General features: G+C 46.5%; 1 protein-coding gene across 1 annotated transcript in view; it reads left to right on the forward strand.

Annotated features, from left to right (window-relative positions):
- The window catches only part of nox4 (NADPH oxidase 4), a 265,875-nt gene that overhangs the window by 178,527 nt on the left and 61,467 nt on the right, over positions 1 to 25,881 (forward strand). The window contains exons 12-13 of the mRNA XM_085998801.1: positions 932 to 992; positions 5,730 to 5,811. Coding sequence (XP_085854927.1) covers positions 932 to 992; positions 5,730 to 5,811 — 143 coding nt within the window. The remainder of the gene's footprint in view (positions 1 to 931; positions 993 to 5,729; positions 5,812 to 25,881) is intronic.

Genomic DNA, 25,881 nt, shown 5'->3' on the forward strand with positions numbered 1-25,881 from the left:
TTGCATTTCTGTAGCACCTTTCATGACCATCGGATGTCCCAAAGTGCTTTACAGCCAATCGAGTACTTTTTGAAGAGTAGTCACTGTTGCAATGTAGGAAACGTGGCAGCCAATTTGCACACAGCAAGCTCCCACAAACAGCAATGCGATAATCACCAGATAATCTGTTTTAGTGATGTTGATTGAGGGATAAATATTGGCCAGGACACCGGGAATAACTCCCCTGCTCCTCTTCGTAATAGTACCATGGGATTTTTTACGTCCACCTGAGAGAGTAGATGGGGCCTCAGTTTAACGTCTCATCCAAAGAATGGCACCTCCGACATGCAGCACTGCCTCAGTACTGCGCTGGAATGTCAGTCTAGATTTTTGTGCTCAAGTCTGTGGAGTGCGACTTGAACCCACAACCTTCTGACTCCGAGGCAAGACTGCTACCAACTGAGTCACTGGCTGACAATGGCGCAGTACATTGGATTTCCAAGGTGCCTCGCTGTGTAGTTTCCTCTGCAAAAAATGGTTGTTTCCCCTTCCCACCACAATTTACTCACCTCATCTCCTGAAGGTGATGACTCAATGGGAGCTGACAGACTGACCCAAATGGCTATTCATATGTGAGGCTAGAGAATAAAAGTCAACAGTGGAGTATCTCAGCAGAGGCTGACCCTGTCCCCAGCCAGTGTCCACATATACAATTTTCTGACCGAGCTCACTGTAGTGACCAGGAGTGGGAACCAGTGCTGGTTCATTTCCTTCCTAGCCCAGTGGGTACTTAAAGCCAATTGCAGAAATCCTGCTGGCACTTGAAATTTCCCAATGGTGGTTTTCTAAGGTACATTCAGTGATTATCTTGCATTGTTTTACAGCTAATAGAGTGAAACACAGAGCAGGATGTTTCATTACACAATCATTTCTACATTGGTTTATTTCTTAGAGTCCTACAGAAAACCGAGGAACGTTTGGCATCCATCTCCGCGTTCTGGGAGACTGGACAGGTAAGTCCAAAACTTTACAACTGAATTCACAAACATGGAAATGGTATGTGTTTCCTTAATCTTACCACCAGCCAGACCGCACAAGCTTGGATTCCCTCCTCAAATCTACCCTTGCATCCTTAGCTGTTAAAGTGATGCCAAATCTTTTTCTCTTTCCTCAAATTCATATGCAGGTTACATCTTCAGTTTACTGAATATTTGTTGAGCTGCAGGAAATTCAAAGTATGGCAGGCTGAGGTGAAACTTGTGTGGCATAAAGTTCAGGTATGACTGCTGATAGAGAAGATTTTCTAGTAGAACACACATCCCTTACAGGAAGCCATGCAACAATTTTACATCAGAACCATTTGGGTACAGCTGGATTTCCTGCACCCTGACCCGTTCCTGTGGAGCAGGCTTGGAACCTGCAGGCACCCATCGTGTATTTTATGTCGGAGTGATTCAAAAGCAGGTTTGTTCATTCCTGCTGAATATGCAAAGTCACACCTGTGTATGGTAGATATTAGGCACCAAATATTTTTTTTTAATTCGCTTATGGGATCTAGGCATCGCTGGTAAGGCCAGCATTTGTTGCCCATCCCTAATTGCCCTTGAGAAGGTGGTGGTGAGCCGCCTTCTTGAACCGCTGCAGTCTGTCTGGTGAAGGTACTCACAGTGCTGTTAGGTAGGAAGTTCCAGGATTTTGACCCAGCGACGATAAAGGATCAGCAATATACTTCTAAGTCAGGATGGTGTGTGACTTGAAGGGGAACTTGGAGGTGGTGGTGTTCCCATGGGCCTGCTGCCCTTGTCCTTCTAGGTGGAAGAGGTCACGGGTTTGGGAGGTGCTGTTGAAGAAGCCGTGGTGAGTTGCTGCAGTGCATCTTGTAGATGGTACACACTGCAGCCACTGTACGCCGGTGGTGGAGGGAGTGAATGTTTAAGGTGGTGGATGGGGTGCCAATCAAACGGGCTGCTTTGTCCTGGATGGTGTCGAGCTTCTTGAGTGTTGTTGGCGCTGCACTCATCCAGGCAAGTGGAGAGTATTCCATCACACTCCTTGTGCCTTGTAGATGGTAGAAATTTCCCAAATGTTTTCCCAAATTTCTTTTAAGACATAAGTGGCAGGTTTAAAAAGAAAACTTTCAGATAGATATGCGGATAGGGTTAGATGATGTAGGGTGGGAGGAAGCTCATGCGGAGCATAAACACTGGCATGGACCAGTTGGGCTGCATCGATGTGTCTGTGCTGTAAAATCTATGTAATTCTATGTAAATGGAATGCACTTTTAAAGACAAAATGGTTCCCTGTGGTTAAATATTGGCACATTCAATGCTACATGCTTGTTTGGTTGAGGTTCTTGGCTTGTTTTCCACTTATGTGCTTGCCAGCCTGCAATTCACCACCCCCACCCCCACCCCCTGCCATTTATTTTAATGGACAGGAAAATTATGGGCTGGCGACCACAGAACTGGAAAGCCCCACATGACTGAGCAACAAACGTTTGCAACAAGGATGGATGGCTGCTGGGAGCACATTACCAACGTGCAGTAGATTTTCCTTAGCCTTATGCATACTCCACAATCCCACTTCAGCATGTTTTGGTTAACTCTGTATTTAAACTTCTGCATACAAAAAGTAGAGTTCCAAGTGATGATGCTGCCTAGGTGGAGTTCCACAAGACAAGATTCTATGAAGCTTCACCCCCGCAAATCTGGTGCAAAGATTTTGGATTGACATTCAGCTTTCTTCAAATCTTACCTATTCACTTTCACGTTTCTTGCCTTTGCTATCCTTAACCTCCACAATTCTGCCGAGGTAACCCTATTAATTGTTACATCAGTTGGATTTTGTTACCAGGCAGTAAACCCTGAGGGATCCAAGTGACCTTTTATGCCCTAGTTATACTGCACCAAGGGACAATGGTGAACATTTTTGACAGTAGTATGATTAAGGAACACAGTTGTACTCCCCCTTGCATCATTTATGAATTAATGAAGACAGATTTCAGCACATGCATACGTGCTCACAGCTCTGTTAACAAGCAATGTTCCCACTAATTTTATTTTTCGTGCATGGTCCCTTTAAATTTGCTGTGTGTTATCTTCTAGCGGCAACAGCTGGTGAGCGGCCTGCGCGGGACCTCCCGATTGGTGCACGGCTGCGCTTCTTGAAGGGAGCATTGTTCACAAGTCTAGCAAAAATTTCAAATAATTCTCTCTTTTTAATGTTAGAACTGTAAAGATGTTAGAGCAGGCAGTCAGGATAGACTTTAAATTTGTGAATGGATAGGAAAATTGGGCGGGGTGTAAACGCTGTCGCCCATTTTGCACCTGATGGGAGCTTTTAAATTCAACCCCTTTGTTTAAACTTAAAAAGTTGTCTCCACGTATACTGTGATACAGTAATTAAATTAAAATTCTGAATCTATTATTCCCAAGTAGTCATTCAACTTTACTGTTAGATAATTTTACAGCATCTATAGTTTATGTGCCACACCAATATTTCTTTCCAATATATAGTACCTTTTATTGTCTGTAATGACTTTCATTTGTCACTATTCTTCCCAGTTACCGATTTTTATCCAGTTACTTTTGTACGACGCTAGCTGCACCTTCTCCTGAATCAACTGCACATTTCTAATACCATGTATGAATTTGACCAGTTAGCATTGGGTTTCCAAGTCTAAATCAAAAGCACATAAGAATTAGGAGCAGGAGTAGGCCATATGGCCCCTCAAGCCTGCTCCGCCATTCAATAAGATCATGGTTGATCTTTGACCTCAACTCCACTTTCCCGCCCGATCCCCATATCCCTTGATTCCCCATGAGTCCCAAAATCTATCTATCTCAGCCTTGAATATACCCAATGACTGAGCATCCACAGCCCTTTGGGATAGAGAATTCCAAAGATTCACAACCCTCTTAAGTGAAGAAATTCCTCCTCATCTCAGCCTTAAAAGGCTGACCCCTTACCCTGAGACTATGTCCCATAGTTCTGGATTCTCCTGCCAGGGGAAACAATCTTTCAGCATCTATCCTGTCAATCCCCCTCAGAATCTTGTATGTTTCAATGAGATCCTTCTAAACTCCAGAGAGTATAGGCACAATCTAAATAATCTCTCCTCATAGGGCAACCCTCTCATTCTAGGAATCAATCGAGTGAAACTTTGTTGCACTGCCTCTAAGGCAAGTATATCCTTCCTCAGATAAGGAGAACAAAACTGTGCTCAGTATTCCAGGTGTGGTCTCACCAAAGCCTTGTACAATTGTAGCAAGACTACCTTACTCTTGTAGTCCAACACACTTGTAATAAAGGCCAACATGCAATTTGCCTTCCTAATTGCTTGCTGTGCCTGCATGCACGCTTTGTGTTTCTTGTACTAGGACACCTAAGTCTCTCTGAACACCAACATTTAATACTTTTTCACCATTTAAAACATATTCCGTTTTCCCATTCTTCCTACCAAAGTGAATAACCTCACATTTCCCCACAGCATACTCAATCTGCCACCTTATTGCCCACTCACTTAACCTGTCTATATCCCTTTGCAGTCTCTTTGTATTATCACAGCTTACTTTCCCACCTAGTTTTGTATCATCAGCAAACTTGGATACATTACACTTGGTTCCTCTATTTAAGTCATTAATATAGACCTTAAATAGCTGATCCTTGCCGCACCCAACTAGTTACAGCCTGCCAACCTGAAAAAGACCCGTTTATCCCTACTCTGTTTCCTGTCCGTTAACCAATCCCCAACCCCATGAGCCCTTATCTTGTGTAATAACCTTTTATGTGGCACCTTCTCGAATGCCTTTTGGAAATCCAAATATACTACATCCATTGATTCCCCTTTATCTACCCTGCTAGTTAGATCCTCAAAAAAATTTATCAAACATGATTTTCCTTTCATTAACCATGTTGACTCTGCCTCATTATATTACGATTTTCTAAGTGCCCTGTTACCACTTCCTTAATAATGGATTCTAGCATTTTCCCGATGACTTATGTCAGGCTAACTGGCCTGTAGTTCCTGGTTTTCTCTCTCCCTCCTTTCTTGAATCATTAATGTCGATTAGGAATAGTCCCATCAATAATTCCTGGCACACTCCAATCTTGCCTCAGCATTAATCCACTAGCAAGTATCTGTTGCGTTCTTTGCTTCAGGAGACTTTTTTTTGTAATCCACATCCAGGTTTTATCTTGACTTCCCATTGTTTTCAGTTTCTAAAGCAGCCTTTTGTGAGGAACTTAATCAAAGGTTTTCTAGAAATCTAAGTGTCTATAACTATCTCTATAGTTATTATAAAGAACAATATTTGGTTAGTGTTTAAAGAGTACATTGCTCCTTGTGGGCCAGATGATATTAGAAGACATCTATCCTAGTTTATTAAACCTTTTGAACCTCAGCTTTTACTATCTTCACTTCAACCATCATGTTATTTACTTCACAGTATATATTATGCAAAAAAAGTACATATTTCAAAAGGAGATGCAAGAATGTTCTACAAGCTTCCCCAAGAGCTGGCTAAGAATTAAACAAACCCATTACTTAAAGCCATTATTTAACTAAATCCATTCAGGGAAATGGGATGTCGTGCTGGTCGTTACAGAGACCTATGTACATGGCAGTATGGAGAAAAGGCATCATTGTTGTGCACTCGGTTGCAATAAAGTAGTTCAGTATTGAACAGCATTAATATATCAGATTTAATGAAGCATTTTTGTATGTTTTTTTTAATCTTTATGTTTTGCAGAAAGATTAAGGGAACTGATGCTATCTGAACCAAATTTGGATGCAGAGATCCTGCCCATACTGCAGCAGAGAAATTACCCAAAGTAAGTCTGAGTAAATGTTATTGTTATTTACAACACCGAATGTTATCTCATTTTTAGTCGTTGTTACTTATGCCATTTTCATATTAATAGTAGATCCTCTGTAGTTCAGGTGGAGTCAAGACGAAAGTCAGTAATCATGCAGTCAGGGTTAGAGGGCATGGTACTGTACAATTCGGCCAAGCCAGGAAGGGGAAGGTGACTGGGGGTGGGGGTTGGGGGCGGGGTGGGGGGGGTGGTGAGATGTGGTGGGATAGGGAGAGAGGGAAGAAGGAGGAGAGAGGGAAGAAGGAGAGAGGGAAAATTCAGTCAACAAGGGAGTGTGGCTTGATGCACAGGAAGCCAGCAGTGGGGAAGTGCTGTAGAAGCGGAATTCAGTTTAGCAGGAAAAGGGCATCAGAAATCCAGAAATCAGGAAATATTGAGGAGGGGGACCTGAGATCAGCAGGAAGGGTCGGGGTAGCCAAGGCAAGGAAATGTCAGCCAGCAGGAGCGGAGGGTGCTAAGGAAAGGGAGATAAGGCAATTCATGTCAATGGATGAGAGGGGTGCTGAGGGACAGGAAAGCTAGCCAGTGGAGGAGGGAGATGCTTTGAATGGGAAATCCAGCCAATAAGGGTGGAACTTGGGGTGTGTGCCACAGGAACCATTGATGGATGCCGATCACAGGAGGCAATGTAGAAGTTCGAAGGCACAGAGAGGAAGACAGGTCCAGAAAGGACTAGTGGCTGAGAAGATTGAAGTGCTGGCTTTTCCAGGGGCATGCGGGGAGACTGACCTCAGGAGTGGAAGTTAGGCAAGTCGTGACCATCAGAATGTAGACGGCCCCGACACGCCCTCTAACTTTATTACTAGACAGTTCTTTGCGCTGGTTAACATTTTAACAAGTATCTGGAGGTGGGGGATGCAATATACAAAAATCCATCTAAACGGACAGGTGAATCTGATTTTTAAATGTTGGCAGCTGCTGGACAGCATCATGAGTCACTCCCGACCATTACCAGTTTATAACCCAGCTTACAACAAACTTTCTGTGTAAGTTAGGCAATTTGTGACTGTGTTTTTGGCTCACTCACGCACATCCTAACAACCATGGACCAATGTTCCCCCTAATTATTTTTGGATGCGCTGCTCCTTTAAGGGGCTGCACGGCCCATTCACAGTTTCGCACATGTGCGGAATTTAACATTGGAAAAGCCGGCCCCGGGCTGCATGGGACCGGCAGAGAGCTGTGTGGCCGCACAGCTTACAACAACAACCACCTTTGGTGGCCGTGCCTTCTGTTGCCTAGGCCCTAAGCTTTGGAATTCACTGCCTAAACCTCTCCGCCTCGCTACCTCTCTTTCCTCCTTTAAGACGCTCCTTAAAACCTACCTCTTTGACCAAGCTTTTGGTCACCTGTTCTAATTTATCCTTATGTGGATCAGTGTCAAATTTTTTGTCTTAAAATACTCCTGTGCAGCGCTTTGGAATGTTTTACTATGTTAAAGGCGCTATATAAATACAAGTTGTTGTTGGCCGCACAGCTTAGAGGGAACGTTGCCCTGGGCGCTCATTTTAAATGAAATAAAATACTGTAGATGCTGGAAACCTGAAACAAAACCAGAAAATGATGGAAATACTTGGCAAGAAGGGCTGTCTATTGTATATGGATAGGTGGATCACTGAGTGTCATAAATTCCAGGAAATTGTATGTACGTCTAAATAATGTCTTCAGGGACTAATTTTAATATAATTAACTGCAAACCGACAGGTGTTTCTGACTTCAGTACAAAGCCCAACCGTAAAATTGGATCACATGCTAAATGGGCGAAATTCTGGTATAACTGATCACCTTCCATTTTTTCAATTGGTCATGCCAACTTTCTGCCTGTTAATTTTCTGTAACTGGTTGGAAAATCTACCCAATCATATCCAAATCCACTGTAGTAAACATCTTACTTTGCTTACAGCTTTTAAAGCAAAACTCCAAAATGCACTATTCAGGATGAGCCTTTACAAAATCCCCATCTGGTGAAGTATTGCAGCTTTAATTATTGGTTCTTAAAACTGTCAGCCTGTTTATTAACACTGCACAATGAGTCGTGTCAGAATGCTGTCTTTATTTCCATGCACTGCATTCCTACACTCTCTTTCTACTTGTGGTAACTTGACATGAGCTGACAGCTACCCTCTCGTACTGCATGATGTGTGATCAAGGATACAATGGAAAGTGTTCACAGTTCAATTCTAAGTGGACAAAGGAAAATATGTGGTGGTTTTCCTGTCAGCAGTTTTCCTGTCTCTAGTCTTTTAGCCCTGAAGCATAGCTTCCTGAGCAATTAGCCTGTGCTCATTGATCATTAAATTGAGCTGAGTGAATTTCGACAAAGTGATGTGTAACTGAGAAAAGAGGAACTATCATGGAAATGTGTATTATTAAATCATCAATTTCTTTAAGAACAAGTACAGTTTTCTGACTAGAGAAATGGGTTTTAAAAGAGTCATTGTCATACTGCTGGTGAGGATGGGAAGTGAAAGATTATAGTAACTGCTTAGAGCAGCCTAGTGATAGCACTCTTTAGCCAATTAGTGCAGTTTGGGCCAGTCACAATCGTTTCAATAACTTTTCAGATTGTTTGATATATATGTATATATATGTATATATATATATGTAAGATTGATCTATTTTAATTGCAGAAAAAGTGACTTGCAGCCGACCACCGTACTGCTGACTGTGTAGCTGGTTTATTTAAGGAATTTTTGTGGTTTCCAATCGAGGAATTCTTGATGACTGTGCTTCTTTGATTAAGTTCTTGTGAGGATTTTACTTTTCCAATGTTAAAAATATTGATAGCCAATGAGGAGCACGTTAACAGAATGACCAACATTATTTACTTTACAAGTAAAATTAAGAAACAAAGCCCCAAAGTCTCCCTGCTTCTAACCACCTCTCAAAGCACCAGATTGATGAAACAACGGACCTTTCTTTACACTGTGGTGGAAACCTTCTCCAGTAACTAAGCTGATAATCCTCTGTACATTCACAACCACATATTCCAATGTTGTGGAGAGTCTGGAATATGCTGGCATAGACTTTTAAAAATTAGTTCATGGGTTGTGGGCGTAGCTGGCAAGGCCAGCATTTATTGCCCATCCCTAATTACCCTTGAGAAGGTGGTGCTGAGCGGCCTTCTTGAACCGCTGCAGTCCGTGTGGTGAAGGTACTCCCATAATGCTGTCCCATGCGCTTGTTGCCTTTGTCATTCTAGGTGGTAAAAGTTGTGGGTTTGGGAGGTGCTATTGGAGAAGCCTTGGCAGTTGCTGCAGTGCATCTTGTATTCAATACTAACTGGCCAACATGGTGACATTGGGTGAGCAATGCACTGATGTGATGTTTTGCTGAGATAATAGAAGTTTTTCTTATTAAATCAAACATTTTCTAGTAGGCCAATTCCTTGGTAAAATTCACCTGGTTATCAGCGACCCTTGGCTTCTTTTGTGATATAATGGGGTCAATTTACCTCTTCACCCACTCCCCCACCACCCCCACCCCACTCAACTAAGAAGCAGAAAGCATTATTCATTTCTAACTCACTGCAAAATAAATATTGAACTTGTGGCTGTTCCATTCGAGTGTGTGGGGAGCAGGAGGGTGCACTATTAGTGGACTGGGGGTTGAGAATGTGGAGAGACCTGCCTCACATTTCCCCACTTCTGTTGTCTTCATGCGTGGGTCCCTCTCCTTGTAAGGAAACAAGTACATGTATTGGTGACTTCCCAACCCCAAATGCATGAAGGAATCATGTGCTGACAGTGTGCTTGGTGTTTGCTGCTTGTCACAAGTAATAGGCCACAGGATAGATGCATTGCCATGACAGAAATACTCAGTGCACTGGCAAAATGTGGGCATGCTTTTTCTCTCTATGGTGCTGCCCCAAAGATAAACCATGGCCCAGAAATTCGGGTCGAGGGCTTCCCATGGGTGTAAGCCCCCAACCTGCACTTACCTAGCACGCCGGCCGTTGAGCTGTGGGCCCCTGTGGAATTGTGATCCTGGGCCTGCTCCAACTGCCGGCGTGCAGTGCTTGCGTATCCCAGGGGTGCAGTTAGTTCGATGCGTCCCCTGGGATCACGTGGGCCATGGGGAGCCAATCGGAGCAGGGAATGCTTCATTCATAAGTTTGACAGGAAGGGCTGTCAAACTTATAAATACTATAAGCCCCAAAACATCACTAAATCTTCAAATAATTTTTTTTTTAATCACATTTTTTAAATAAACTATAAATTACATGAAATAACTAATTTAAACAATTTAAATTTTTGAAAAATAATTTTATTTTCCAACGGGGCTAAAAATAAACTTATCTTTCTTTAAAGTATTTAAAAATAATAAACCTGTGGAAAAAAATGTTTTATTTTAATTAATTCAGCACTTACCTTGTAAAAAGCAGGCCTTGCAACTGCTTTTTAAATGTGTAACTTCTGGAGACTTACCCTTCTGGGAAAACCTGCAAAAAAAACGTAAGTTCGATGCGCACGCGCAGCCTCTCCTGCACACGGATTCGACCTTTCAACCCCTTCTTTCAGGGGAACGGAAGTGCCGGTTTCCCGCGCATGCGCAGTGCAAGCAGGAAACCAGCACTTCCATTGGGCTTACGGGTGAGTACCCGAATTTCTGGGCCATTATAAAATTAAGAGAAATCTGAGCAGGACTTGGCTTAGCAGTCTTCCAGAGACCAGCAAAATTCTTCATTACCTGCTCCCATGTTCAGGAAAAAGAAAGTCTTGCATTTATTTAGCGCCTTTCATGACCACCGGACGTCTCAAAGCGCTTTACAGCCAGTATACAGCACAGATAGCACTGATTCTTGTTTGCCACCTCCACCTATGCTGTTCTGGTGACCTCCTTCCTTCGTTAGACCTCCTCCAGCAGCTACATTCAATTGAGCTGTTCTGCACTTGCTGCAGCTATTCCTCCCTTTCTCCAAGACAAGAACAACTGTAAAGTTCAGCAGCAGGACCAAATAACTTGCTTCTTGATGCTAGGGTGCTCCAGCACATCCTGTGTTATACAAAGGTGCTGATCTCTAATTATAATGCCCCTATTTTCAATAACCTTCTGGCAAAAACAGTTATTAAATCTAATGGGCTATTAACTGCTTTAGGCCCGTTTTCGGGCCTGAAATAGTTTGCATGCACAGAGCATGTGCCAGAAGCTTAAGGCCCGAGGCTCGCTCGAAATTGGACCCCAGGCCTCATGTTAATAATTGCGGTGAGCTGCCGACAACAGTTGCTCCCCCAGAGACAGCTAGCTGGTTGCTGTACAACCAATTTGGGCAGGTGCTTTACAGCCCATTTTCTGGAAGGGGTCCTTAAACAGATGTTAGGCCCCTTATTATCATATTCCTAACGCCTGTTTTAGATGGCCACCCGAAATGCCTGAATATTGTCAAAGTCCAATATGTATATTGCATATATATTGCAGCAATTTTAGATCTTTATAGATAGTGTAAGCTTTGAGGATTCATGTGGTGATCCACTCATTGCAGAGTACCCAGCCTCTGCCCTGCTCATGTGACCTCTACATTGAAATGACTGGCCCAGTTAAGCTTCTGGTCAATAGATGTTGATGGTGAGGAACTCAGTAATGATGATGCTGTTGAAGGTCAGAGGGAGCTGGCTTGGCTTGCTCTTGTTCAAGATGGTTATTGCCAGCCACTAATGTGTTGCAAATGTTAAGTGTCACTTGTCAGTCCAAGCCTGGATTTTGTCCAGGTCCTGCTGTGGGCTGGCATGGAATGTTTCAATGTCTGGGTAAAATGTTTTGAATTTCTGCGTGTTGCAATTCTGATGGCATATAAGCAGGGATAATTTAGGGGGCGAAATTGTGTTCTGTAGTGCTCACCTTTTGAGTGCTATGAGGCCTCTTCTGAAGGGAAGTGCGCTGGACGCCATATTTGTAAAGCGGTTTGTGCCTGGACCTGATGACCATCGGCAGCATGCAGAGCAAGCAAATCATGACGTCAACCAGCATGTAATCCTGATTTGATGCCAGCCCTGCAATTTTGAAGCTCCACACTCCAGCCTGTGCCCACTCTTAACCTTGCACAGCTAAACTCGATGTTAAACGGCATGAATGACCCCCCCACCAGCACTATTTAAAGGTATCATCAACTACTTGAAGGTTAGTTGCTTGATTATTTCTTCTGGCTGTTGCTGCAATTCTATGCATTTTGGGTTTCAGTCGTCTACAGGGACTGGTCTGGCTGCTGCTGAAGAATTTTGTTGGTGACTTAAAGGCTTGTGCACAAACCAGTTGCTTCCAGACATGGGTGGTCTAGTAGGGCTTTCTCTTGGCATTGAGCATGACTGGGACAATGAGCAGAGGCCACGCAGAGCAGGACAAGCTGTTAGAAGAGGCAGGAGGAGGAGGAGTGGGAGAAGAGCTCTCGGCAGTGCCCCTTCCCATAATAGCCATAGTGGTGCAGTTGGTAGGATATAGCATTTGAAGATGTACTCCTGACCTTGATGACTCGTGTGAGTTCATTAAACTTTCTTCCTGCACTTCATCCAGGTCCTTGGGGCTACACTCCTGGCATTGACCTCTGCCGCTATCTCTTGCCACTGCCATCTGAGCATGTGTCTGGAGGGCCTTCAGCCCCCTTAATATACAGGATATCTCTACTTGTTTCCACCTCTTCCACCAAGACCTCCAGTGCATTGTCCGAAAGCCTTGGTGCATGCTCTCTCCCATGATCAGCCATTGTTGAGTCTTCCACAGCACAATATTCAGAATGATCTCCGCACCACCAGCAGCCACAATGCACTTTCCCTTTAAGTAGTGCAGGTTAGCTTTAAGTTGTAGTACGCACTCACGATATTTGGCCCCCTACTGATGCGTGAAGCCAAGCAACAGCGCGGGGAGTGCTAGCTGCACGCAGCAATCATGGAAATGAGCAGGCAGCATAAAGTTGGCGTCTTGCCTGCAGTGCAATCAACAGGCATGGGTTAAATGTGCATCACGATCCCTGCACCTGTTTTCAGAGGTTATCCAATTTAACCCCCAGGGTCTTTTACTCTTCCCATCAAAGCCATTTGGCAAAGTGAGCAAGTACTAGATGGGAAGCTATGGTTGGTTGCTGAAAGGTAGTATGTGTTATGTTCATTAATAACTAGACATTCGTATTATGAGCACAGCTAGCTTCTAGCTAGTCATTTATTCAGTACACGTTCTCTAGGTACAGTATCTGTAGAGATGCAGCATGTGTGCTCCTGTGTGCAGGCTGCCATCTTGACTGTTGCCTGTGGGTAGCCTAGTGCCTCATGGGTAATGTAGTCTTAATATATATACAGCTGGGTAGTGTAGTCTTTTACATACAGCTATATACAGCTCTACGCAGCTCTACGGCTCCACCTAGTGTCCACTATAGAATGACATGTTATTGATCACTACATCCCCCTTTCTTTGAGGTTTAACAAAATCAATATCAATCAACTTTCAAGAAAACAATAAAGATAATATCAGTAACACTTTTGTTAGTGCTCTATAAACATAAACATTTTTAAAACAGTCAACACATTTTCAAAGCTTTACATTGTACTCAAAGATTAATTCTATCAGGCTTTTTTACTTCACGTGTGGATCTTCTCAACACGGGTAAGTCTGATGTGTCTTCATGAGATTGTTCTGGCGGTGAATGACAAGATGCAGTTGCGGCATTGTCATCAATCTGCTCTTGTATAGATCGAGGTCTCCTTGCGATCTTTGCTTGGAGAGGGTTTCAGTGTTTCCTTCACTCTTCATGCCATAACTCTCAATGTAGTCAATGCACTCTCGAAAAACTGCTGGCAGCTGGATCCCATCATACAGCATAGTCCTCTCAGCAGCCTCGGCTAATGGAACACCAAAGAATTGGCCTGAGGGAAGAAGGAATATCCACCGGAACTGCTTCCTGCTCTGGTGCAGGCTTCTTCTTTTTCTTTTTCTCTTTCCACTGCTTAACAACATCTGCTGCGGTTATATCTTTGGTCTTTTTCTCCTTGTGTTTTTCCTCTTTGTGCTTTTCTTCCTTTGGCTTCTCTTTGACCTTAAAGTCTTTTTCTTTCTTCTTGGAGAAACTAGGCTTTTTGAAGACATGGATACCCTTTGGCCTTTTCATCCTTGATGGGCTCTCTGCTTCATCACCTGAGTCATCTGGTCTGCTTATGGCACAGTTTATACGGTAGCCTCTCTTGACCAGTTCTAAGTCTTCACAAGCTTTGTCACCTAGTATCGAATCAAGTCTTTCAGCCACAACAGAAAACATGAGATGATGCACTTTGTCTTTGACTGTCACTTTAAGTCTGCATACACCTAAGCTATCTATTTTCTGTCCATTATAGTCCTTCAGTAGTACTGACTTTTTCTGTATTTTGGGCTTTTCTTTCATATTGTTAATGTCACTCATACTGATTAACTTTGCTTTTGCCCAAGTGTCTAGTTTCAAGGTAACTAATGCTCCATTTACCTGCAGTGGGATCATCCATTTGTCCTCTTTTACTGCATTAACTTTATGTTCAGCATTATCCATTTCTGAGGGCTGCACATTTTCTGTATCCTTTTTGATATTGTCACATGACACCATTCCTACAAAAAATGTCTCACTTAAATCAGTGTCCTCAATTACATTAACTCGTTGCCCTTTCTTAGTTTGTACTTTTGAAAAGCATTGTTTGGCAAAGTGATTCTTTCCATTACACTTTGTGCACATTTTTCCAAACGCTGGGCATTGTCTTAACTGGTGTTTGTAACCACAGCGTTTACAATTAAAAATTTCATCCTCCGATTGCTTTTCATTTCTGTTCTGCCCATGTTTCTTCCCCTTATAGGACACAGCACCGACAGCAGCATTATCACTCATTACAATCGTATCATTATTGATTTCACTGAAAGTCTTCGCGTGCTTTCGAGCTAGCTCGCTGGCTTGGCATATTTTCACCGCATTTTCCAAATTTAGTTCGGTTTCTCTCAACAGACGTTCCCTGACTTTTTTATCATGAATACCAAACACAATCTGGTCACGAATCATGGATGCTTTGAGCTCAGAGAAATTACATGTCTGTGCTTTCAGTTTCAGATCAGTTATAAAGCTATCAAAAGTCTCATTTTGTTGCTGTGTCCGAGAACGGAAGATGTATCTTTCATACGTCTCATTCTTTTTGGGAGAACAATGTGCATCAAATTTCTGCAGCACATCGTCTAATTTGTCTCTGTTCTCCGCTGGATTAAATACAAATGTATTAAATACCTCTATCGCCTGTGGGCCTGCAACCATAAGCAGCAACGCTATCTTCCTTGCGTCTGGCTTCGTACCGAATCCGATGGCTGCAATGTAGAGTTCGAATTGCTGTTTAAAAGTCTGCCAATTGTAGTCGATTTTTTCTGTGAGTTTCAAACACTCTGGTGGCTTCAAATTCTCCATGTCGCTTTTCACAATTTTCAGCAGATCTTCACCACCCTGGTACCATGTTATGTTCATTAATAACTAGACATTCTTATTATGAACACAGCTAGCTTCTAGCTAGTCATTTATTCAGTACACGTTCTCTAGGTACAGTATCTGTAGAGATGCAGCATGTGTGCTCCTGTGTGCAGGCTGCCATCTTGACTGTTGCCTTATGGGTAGCCTAGTGCCTCATGGGTAATGTAGTCTTAATATATATACAGCTGGGTAGTGTAGTCTTATACATACAGCTATATACAGCTCTATGCAGCTCTACGGCTCCACCTAGTGTCCACTATAGAATGACATGTTATTGATCACTGCAGTATGGACTTGTTCTAAGCAAGCAGCCAGCAGTTAATATGAATCCCTGTCTTGTTCCATAACTCAAATAGTCATCTTCAATACAACTGTAGTAAGATTTGGTGTGATTTTATGCTGTATAATAAAATGTATTTATTTTGGAATTACACACAACTTGTTTTGGTGGAACTTGTGTAATGCATAATTATACCACACATATTGTGGAAGAGTTTAAAGGCTAAAAATTTGTTTGCATATCACCCATTGTTTGGACGCTATGGGTGCCGAATTGGGTCCAAAATGGCATCTGAGCAGTGCGCACATACTTCCAGTGTGGGCTGCGCTGGATGCCATCTTGGTGAGGGCTGTAAGCTGGCCGTTAGGAGCGTGCGCTGGAAGTATAGTATGTAGGCAGATCATGACATCAATCAGCTGGTTCCCCTTTATCCACAGCACATGTTACTTCCTCAAAGAACTCCAATAAAGTGGTGTGGTAAACCACTGTTGTTGTTGCACACTGTTGTATCTAGGCATGCCTCTGCTGGCTCCGCCCCTGGCTCCACCCACAGGCCCAGGTATAAAGGTGACTGCTCTGCAGCCCCCTGCCTTCTTGGAAACCAGTCAACCACAAGAGGCATGCTCTGTTCTTTGTTAATAAAAGCCTTTTAGTTACTCTCCTAACTCTCTGTCGTTTATGAGTAATTGATAGCGCATCAATTTTATTAACAAAAACAAAATGTCGGCACCAAACGTTGATCAGCAGGAAACAACGGCTCCAAACGCTGAGCAGCAGGCGCTGCAGCAAACGACGGCACCAAACGCTGAGCAGCAGGCGCTGCTGCATGCCCTCAGACCAACATGCCTGGACCTAGACCCTCAAGAGGCGGGTTCGTCTACCAAGTTCGCACAATGGCTGCGTTGCTTCGAAGCTTACCTGGAAGCCTCAGCCATGACACTAGATGGAAACAAACAAAAAATCCTGGCCTCCAAGGTGGGCCACCAAGTCTACACGCTCATCCAGGACGCGACTACCTACACGGCGGCTATCGATCTGCTAAAAGGACAATACACACGCCCGGTAAATACGGTTTATGCCAGACACCTCCTGAGATCCCGCAAACAGCAGTCCGGGGAATCGTTGGAGGCATTCCTACGGGCACTACAGATACTCGGCCGAGCCTGCGATTGTAAAGAGGTATCGGCCACGACACACACGGAGGGACTTATCCGAGACGCTTTCGTTGCGGGCCTCAAATCTGACTACTCCCGGCAGAGACTGCTGGAGAAGGGCGAAATCGACCTGAAGAAGGCAGTGTCCCTCGCGCTCTCGCTAGACGCGGCCCACCGGAATATGGACGCATTCTCCCCTAACCGCTCCGCACCGTGGACGCCGCAACCTTGGGTCATGGGACCCCTGGCACCAACTGCTGCAGCGATGTCCAAGGGCCTGAAATGTTACTTTTGTGGCCAGGCAAAACACCCCAGAGCACGCTGCCCGGCGAAAAACGCTACCTGCTCTGGCTGCGGGAAGAAAGGACACTACGTCAGCGCCTGCAAAGGTAAAACCGCTAACGCCAGCAGCGCCGCGTGTGAACCGTGGGGGCAGCCACCTTGTCCGCCATCTTGGACACCTCCAGCCGCGTGGGATCAGAATAATGGGCGCAACCATTTTGTCCGCCATCTTGGACGCCTCCAACTCCAATCGCGGGTGACCCGGACTCAACCACCGCCTCGTCTGACGACCACAGCGACTCACTCGACCATACGCTGGCCTCCGTGACGCTGGACCAATCTCTCCCTCACCAACTGTCCAGGTCCATGATGGACATTACGGTAAATGGCCGCGCCACTACCTGCCTTTTCGACAGCGGGAGCACGGAGAGCTTTATCCACCCCGACACGGTGCGCGGTTACTCTCTCCCGGTCCTGCCAACGCGCCATCGGATCTCTATGGCTTCCAAATCCCATTCAGCAGATGTCGGTGGCTACTGTGTAGTGACCCTTTCAGTAAGGGGCACAGAATACAAAAATTTTAAACTTCTTGTCCTGCCCCGTCTCTGCGCTGCCGTTCTACTGGGGTTGGATTTTCAGTGCCACCTTAAAAGTGTCACATTAGCGTACGGCGGACCCCTCCCCCCACTCACAGTCTGCAGCCAGCAGCTTTTAAATCACCCGCCGCGCACCATTTGCAGCCTCTCCACGCTTAAAGTCTCCCCCCCCCTTGTTCGCTAACCTCACCCGCGACTGTAAGCCCATCGCTACCAAAAGCAGGCGGTACAGTGCCGGGGATAGGAGTTTCATTAAATCCGAAGTAGCAAGACTCCTGAAGGAAGGGATTATTGAGGGTAGCACTAGCCCATGGCGAGCACAAGTGGTGGTAGTGAAGACTGGCGAAAAACAGCGCCTAGATATTGACTACAGCCAGACGATCAATCGCTACACCCAGTTAGATGCATACCCACTCTCCCGCATATCTGACATGGTCAATCAGATAGCACAATACCGGGTGTTCTCGACGATTGATCTGAAGTCGGCATACCACCAGCTCCCCATCAGGGCTGAGGACCGCCAGTACACAGCTTTTGAAGCTGACGGTCATCTCTACCACTTCCTCCGAGTCCCCTTCGGCGTCACCAACGGGGTTTCGGTCTTCCAAAGGGAGATGGACCGAATGGTTGACCAGAACGCGCTGCAGGCCACCTTCCCCTATCTAGACAACGTCACCATCTGCGGCCACGACCAGCAGGACCATGACGTTAACCTAGAGAAATTCCTCCGTACGGCCCAGCGGCTGAATCTAACATACAACAAGGACAAATGTATGTTTCGCACCACGCGCCTCGCCATTCTTGGCTGCATAGTGGAGAACGGAGTCATCGGCCCCGACCCCGACAGAATGCGCCCCCTTATGGAGCTCCCCCTCCCCCACTGCCAAAAAGCACTGAAGAGATGCCTAGGGTTTTTCTCTTACTATGCTCAGTGGGTGCCCAACTATGCGGACAAAGCCAGACCCCTCATCAAGTCCACCTCCTTCCCCCTGACAGCAGAGGCATGTGCAGCCTTCACTCTCATAAAAAAAGACATTGCGAAGGCCACAATGCACGCAGTGGATGAGTCCATCCCTTTCCAAGTGGAGAGCGACGCATCCAACTTCGCCCTAGCTGCAACCCTTAACCAGGCGGGGAGACCCGTGGCCTTTTTCTCAAGGACCCTCCAGGGCCCCGAGATTCGACACTCCTCTGTCGAAAAGGAGGCCCAGGCCATTGTGGAAGCGGTGCGACATTGGAGGCATTACCTGGCCGGAAAACGATTTACCCTGCTCACTGACCAACGTTCAGTAGCTTTTATGTTTAATAATAAGCAGAGGGGCAAAATCAAGAATGACAAGACCTTGAGGTGGAGAATTGAACTCTCCACCTACAATTACGATATCTTGTACCGGCTCGGGAAACTCAATGAGCCCCCAGATGCCCTATCACGTGGTACATGCGCCAACGCGCAGGTTGATAGACTGCAGACCCTCCACAATGACCTCTGCCACCCGGGGGTCACCAGGTTCTTCCACTTCATCAAATCCCGTAACCTGCCCTGCTCCATCGAGGAGGTCAGGACCATGACCAGGAACTGCCAAATCTGTGCCGAGTGCAAACCGCATTTTTATAGGCCAGACAGAGCAAGCCTGATCAAGGCCACTCGCCCCTTCGAGCACCTGAGCGTCGATTTTAAAGGGCCCCTCCCCTCCTCTGACCACAACGTGTACTTCCTCAACATAATTGATGAGTACTCCCGTTTCCCGTTTGCCATCCCGTGCCCAGACATGACCAGTACCATGGTCATTAAATGTCTGAATGACCTTTTCGCCTTGTTCGGCTTCCCTAGCTATATCCATAGTGACCGGGGCTCATCCTTTATGAGCGACGAACTCCGTCAGTACCTGCTCACGAGAGGTATTGCTACAAGCAGAACCACCAGCTACAACACCCGGGGGAACGGCCAGGTGGAAAGAGAGAACGCGACGGTTTGGAAGGCCGTCTTCTTAAACTTAAAATCTAAGGGCCTTCCGACCTCTTGCTGGCAGGAGGTCCTCCCTGCGGCGCTCCACTCCATTCGGTCACTGCTTTGTATGGCCACCAATGCCACCCCCCATGAAAAAATGTTCACTTTCCCCAGGAAGTCCACATCGGGGACCTCGCTGCCGACATGGCTGACGTCTCCAGGACCTGTCCTACTGCGGAAGCACGTGAGGTCCCATAAAACGGACCCCCTGGTCAAGAGGGTGAGCCTCCTCCATGCCAACCCCCAGTATGCTTACGTGGCGTACCCGGACGGGCGGGAGGACACAGTCTCCACACGAGACCTCGCACCTTCGGGTGCCCCTGAAACACTACCATTGCGGGAGGACACAGTCTCCATACGAGACCTCGCACCATCGGGTGCCCCTGAAACACTACCATTGCCATCCACCACTACCCACAACCCAACCCCGGTAGACGGCATGCCGCAGCCCCAGGACCCGTCATTGACCACCCAACCACTCAATGAGACGCCAGATTCAACGTTGGACGCTGCACCATCACCGCCGCCACCACGACGATCAGGACGGCATACAAGGCCACCTGATAGACTTACTTACACGAACCTTTAGTACACTTCACCCCGCCGGACTCAATTTTAAACAAGGGGTGAATGTGGTAAACCGCTGTTGTTGTTGCACACTGTTGTATCTAGGCATGCCTCAGCATGCCTCTGCTGGCTCCGCCCCTGGCTCCACCCACAGGCCCAGGTATAAAGGTGACTGCTCTGCAGCCCCCTGCCTTCTTGGAAACCAGTCAACCACAAGAGGCATGCTCTGTTCTTTGTTCATAAAAGCCTTTTAGTTACTCTCCTAACTCTCCGTCTTTTATGAGTAATTGATAGCGCATCAAGTGGTTAAACATGATTTCCCTTTCACAAAACAATGTTGACTCTGCCTGATTACCTTGAACTTTTCTAAGTGCCCTGCTATAACGTCTTTAATAATAGCTACTAACATCTTCCCTATGACAGATGTTAAGCTAACTAGCCTGTAGTTTCCTGCTTTCTGTCTCCCTCCCTTTTTGAATAAAGGCATTACATTTGCTATTTCCCAATCTAATGGAACCTTCCCTGAATCTAGGGAATTTTGGAAAATTAAAACCAACGCATCAACTATCTCACTAGCCACTTCTTTTAAGACCCTAGGATGAAGTCCCTCAGGACCCGGGGACTTGTCAGCCCACAGCTCCAACAATTTGCTCAGTACCACTTCCCTGGTGATTGTAATTTTCTTGAGTTCCTCCCTCCCTTCCATTTCCTGATTTATAGGTATTTCTGGGATGTTACTTGTATTCTCTATAGTGAAGACCGATGCAAAATACCTGTTCAATTCAACTGCCACCTCCTTATTTTCCATTAATTCCCCAGACTCACTTTCTATAGGACCAACACTCACTCTGTTAACTCTTTTCTTTTTAAAAACTCTATAGAAACTCTTAGGGCTCGATTTTGCCAGGCCCAAGGAGGCGGGATTGGAGGCGAGTGTGGTGTTAAAATTGCAAAAAATGGCGGGCGGCTCCGAACCCACCTCCAGCCTGCCTCCGAGCAATTTTCCCAGAATCGGGGTTTCAGATCCCATTTCCATCCCGCCTCCAAGAGGTGGGATAGGCCCTTAAGGCTCTTAACAACCAGTTAATTGCCTCTATAATCCCATTTTGAGAGGCCTTTCTGATTTTAACACGTTTCCCCCATCCTGCACATCTCCTCTGGAACATGCCAGTTAATCCTGGTGGCCTCACAAGTGGACTGCTTACTAACAGCTGCAGCTCCACCATTAAAAAGGAGTTTTCACCAATGATCATTTGCAGGTGGCAGAACTTTGTTGTCTCAGGTCTGGGGGAACTTTTAGCAGGGATACACATTGTTGTGGAAGTTTGGAGCCTGACACCCATCTGCAGTGTGACCTCCTGAGAAACCCCTCTCCCCACCTTGACTGAGCGCTTCCTCAACTGAGGCATATACCAGAAGCATGGGAACCATTTATTTCCTTTCCTCCTGGAAATCAGATTCAGACGAAGACCAGCCGTGGCAGCAGCAGAACCATGAACAACAGCAGCAGCAACAACAGGAGCGCCAGCTGCTGCTCACCCACCTGAAGCTGCATAGGCTAGAAGGCGCCAACGCGCGACCACATTGCTGCCCCGGATGCAAGGGATGCACTCATGTTGGCCAGATTTGCTTAGCCTGCACAATCAAACACTTTTGCCTCGCACCTTCTTACCAGAGCATCGACAATGGACAAGAACCTACGGATTCCTATCACTTTAATCACCATACTGACACTTGCAAGTCACTCTAAGCCCTCAATGTGGAAGTGCCATTTGCGAAATGACACAGGCCACAACTTCAACAGTTTGCCATCAGAATTTTTTATCACAACAAGCAACTGATGGCATTTCAAAAATAAATACAACATAAAACCCAAGTGACTACCCTTGTAACTACTTGTGCATTATCTTCCTCTTACGCATGCTCCTACGTGGTGCCCTATGGCTTCAGCAGATGTGGAGGCCCCTTGTTCCCTTTCTTGCTGCTCCTGTCTCGACACCTTTGGCGGCTGTCCTCTGGGGTGGCGAACCTGTGAGGGCTCGGCAACTGTCTGATGCTCCTGCGGCTGTACAGGGGATGAGACGCCCATCTCAGTTGGGTGAGAACTCTGGTGGGGCTCTGACAGGGCTTTGCTGTGGCATGGTCATGTGAGCCCTTGGAGAGGAGCCCCCACTTCCTTGTTGTCTGCCACCAACATCCCTCTCATGGGTCAGCCCCACTTCAGAGCTAGCAAGTGGCTTGACAGCATCTTGCTGCACTTCAGGGGGGCCATGAGGACTCGTTTATGCACTGGAAGTCCTACTCCAGAGGACTTCCGTGAAGGTCTGGTTTCTATGCTCAATAGCTGACCATCGCTCCTCAAGAGATGTCAGTCTATTCTGAACAATGACTATGTTTTCAACACTCTGGCGACTTAGCTCCTCCAGGGTTGTAGCCATCCTCTCCTCTACTGTAGCCATCTTTTCCACGGAGGTTGCCATCCTTTCCATGGTGATGCGTTCATGCGCCAATGCCTCCACAAAGGCTCTGCTCATGTTCGCGATGGACTCCTCCATTCGCTCCACACTCGCAGCGACCCTGGAGACAAAACCAGCCAGAGACTCCTGCACCTGTTCCTGGAGTTCCAGCGCCGCTCTCCTTCTGGGTGGACCCGGAGGCACAGGGTCGACATGCAGCTGAGCCGAGATGGCAGAGTCCCGCGCCCTCCGACAAGGACTCTCCACTGCTGTCCCTGTCTCCACCATCTGCGGATGCTCACTTGTGAGCTGTGATACACCAGGTGACAACTCTACTCTATCTCGCGAAGGTGCTGGTGCTGGGTGCGCTGGATTCTGCTGATGCTGCACCCTGTGAGGTTGCAGCTTCCTCTGAGGAGTCTTGAAGCTCAGGCTGTTCCTCCTGGACAGTGGGGACGGGGGCTGTTGATGGTCCTGTGAGGGAGTAAAGGAAAGAGTTAGAGATGTGAGGTAAAGGTTGCATGCACATTGAATTGTGCGGATGATCATAAGTCAATCTGTTCTAGCATCAGAATCATTATCAGTCACTCATGCTATGTCAATGAGAGTGATGCCAAACTATTCTGTCACCAGCTTGCTGTGATGCGTCCGTCTGTCTGTCCCCCACTTGCGAATCATCCTCGACACTGACAATTTCCAGGGCTGTCTCCTCCGAGGTGGTGAGCTGGGCTACTGAGGGTGGCCCTCCTCCTGTCCTCGCTCTTTCCCTCTTATTGCGGGCTCCCTTTTCCTGCAATGAGGGATACAAGTGGAGTTTGAGTGAGAATGAAGGAGTGAGTGTAGAGAATGCATAGCATGGATGCTTAGAAGTGTGTTGTAAGTTGTTGTCATTGTATCACAGTGATAGGGAGAGTGAGGGCTGCATGGTCGAATAGTTAAGTGAATGTGACCATAGAGAGAGAGGGAATGGGTAAGGGTGCAGGGATGTAAGTGTCAAGTGGGATTTGGAGGAAGAGGTTGGCAAAGCAGAGTGCTGGTGAGGAGAGGTGATGGGGATCAGATTGAGGGTGATGGGAAAGTCATACTCACTTTTCCTGTGTGGAGAAGGTCATGAAACCTCTTCCTGCACTGCAGCCAGGTTCTGCGGCACATAGAGATTGAGTTGACCTCCTGGGCCACTTGCAGCCACACAGCTTTAGTCTGCTGGGGAGGCTTTTCCTTCCCTGAGGAATGGAAGAGCACCTCCTTATTTGATCTTGCTCCCTCCACCAGAGCTTGGAGGGAGGCCTCATCGAACCTTGGAGCACACTTTGGCCTACTGGTCGACATATTTGCTGTATGAAGCGATCACTACAATGGGCATAAAGTTTAAATTCTCCAGAAAAAGCAAGGCTGCTTGCAGGCCTTAAATCCAGCAGCATTGATGATGTCATCGGAGGCGACTTTCTGTATGAAATGGCTCATTGGGCCAGGGGTTTCCACACGCTGGAAATCAAGTACCCAATTAGGGCAAAATTGCACTTATTTCCCACTTCACATCGGAGTCGGGGTCCTGACACAAACCACCTCACACGCCCCAGCCCGCCCCCGATGGCAAAATCAAGCCCATACTATCTGTTTTTATATTTCTAGCTAGCTTTCTCTCGTACTCTAATTATTCTCTCCTTATTAATCTTTCAGTCATTCTTTGCTGTTTTTTATATTCTGTCCCAAGAGAGGTGACAGATGCTCTTTATGCCAGGAGAGAGGACTTCATTGTCTTCTCTCTGACCAGAGAGAAGCAGGCGGAGTGTGCACGTGGCTTTGCCAGGACAGTTGACTTCCCCATGGTGCAGGGCACCATTGACTGCACGCACGTGGCTTTGCGGGCACTGTATCTAAATGCTGAGATGTACCACAACCACAAAGGTTAACATTCTGGATGAATGTGCAGTTGGTGTGCGACCATGCTCAGCACATCAGGATGGTGAAAGCTCAGTATCCTGGCAGCAGTCATGATGCTTTGAGTTTGCGCTAGTCCGCTGTTCACTCAGTCTTTGAGCCACCAAGACAAACCAGAGGCTGGCTACTGAGCGACAAGGTCTATTACTTGACCACCTGACTCATGACACCGCTCTGCAACCCAACCACACGTGGCCAGCAATCGTACAAAGAGCCATGCTGCCACATGAAACATCACAGAGCAAACCACTGGGATGCTGAAGCGATGGTTCCACTGCCTGGACCGCACTGGCGGAGCCGTGCAGTACTCACTGGAGTGTGTCCTGATTCGTGGTGGTCTGCTGAATCCTCCACAACCTGGCCTTCATGAGGGCACAGCCCTTGCCACCAGGGATATGGCTACAAGCTCAGAAGGAGGAAGAGGAGAAGGAGGAAGCATAAGGAAGGAGGCAACCCAGACAGCCCCTTTGTGGCCAAGGATATCCGTGATTGAATTATGCCTGCAGTACCAGTGAACTCAACCCCAGTTCCCGATTCAGCATTAGTCCCACACCTTGCCTTCCTTCTGTTAATGACTATCACAGTGTCCTCTTGGCCACAATACTGAAATAAAAGCCACCACAAAGCAAACATTCCAATCCAACTTTATACTTCTATCCATCCAATATTGCATCAAAAAATCAACTAATCATGCTTGTGCATTCCCTTAGTGACAGTCTTGCGTGTGCTTTTGCATATCCTAGTGCTCCTACACAGTTGTACCCCAGTGGCTGCAGCATGACTGGTGGAAGGCTGCTGACTTTCAGTAGGGGAGACTGCAGATGGCCTTGTAGGATGACTTTGAGGAGCTTTGGGCCTAGTAGGCCCGGCTTTGGGTAGCAACTCCTCGGCATGGGTGGCAGCAGTCTGGGCTGGCTGGCTGAATGTGCCTTGGTGCCGTGGCAGAGTGGCAATAGTGGGAGAGAGGACAGCAGGGTCGGCCTCCACAGATCCATTGCCACTCCCCTGGGGCAGCACCTCAGCAATCCTAGTAATCTAAAGACTGCTGGACTGCTGCAATCCCCTTTCAATACTGGTAAATCCAGCCATGATGGTAGCAGTCTGTGCTTGTGTGGTAGCAAGCTGAGCTTGCATGACTTTAGTCTTAGCTTCCATTGCAGCACTCAGACATTGGATGGCTTCTGCTTGTGCTGAAATGGATGCTGAGACTTTGACCATCAGACACAGCATGGTCATTGGCTTCACAAGTGTATTAATGGATCTGCCCACCCCTTCCACGCTGGAAAG

Source organism: Somniosus microcephalus, chromosome 10 (assembly GCF_052327205.1).
Source record: "Somniosus microcephalus isolate GS21.2 chromosome 10, FLI_Smic_1.0, whole genome shotgun sequence".
NCBI lineage: Eukaryota > Metazoa > Chordata > Chondrichthyes > Squaliformes > Somniosidae > Somniosus > Somniosus microcephalus.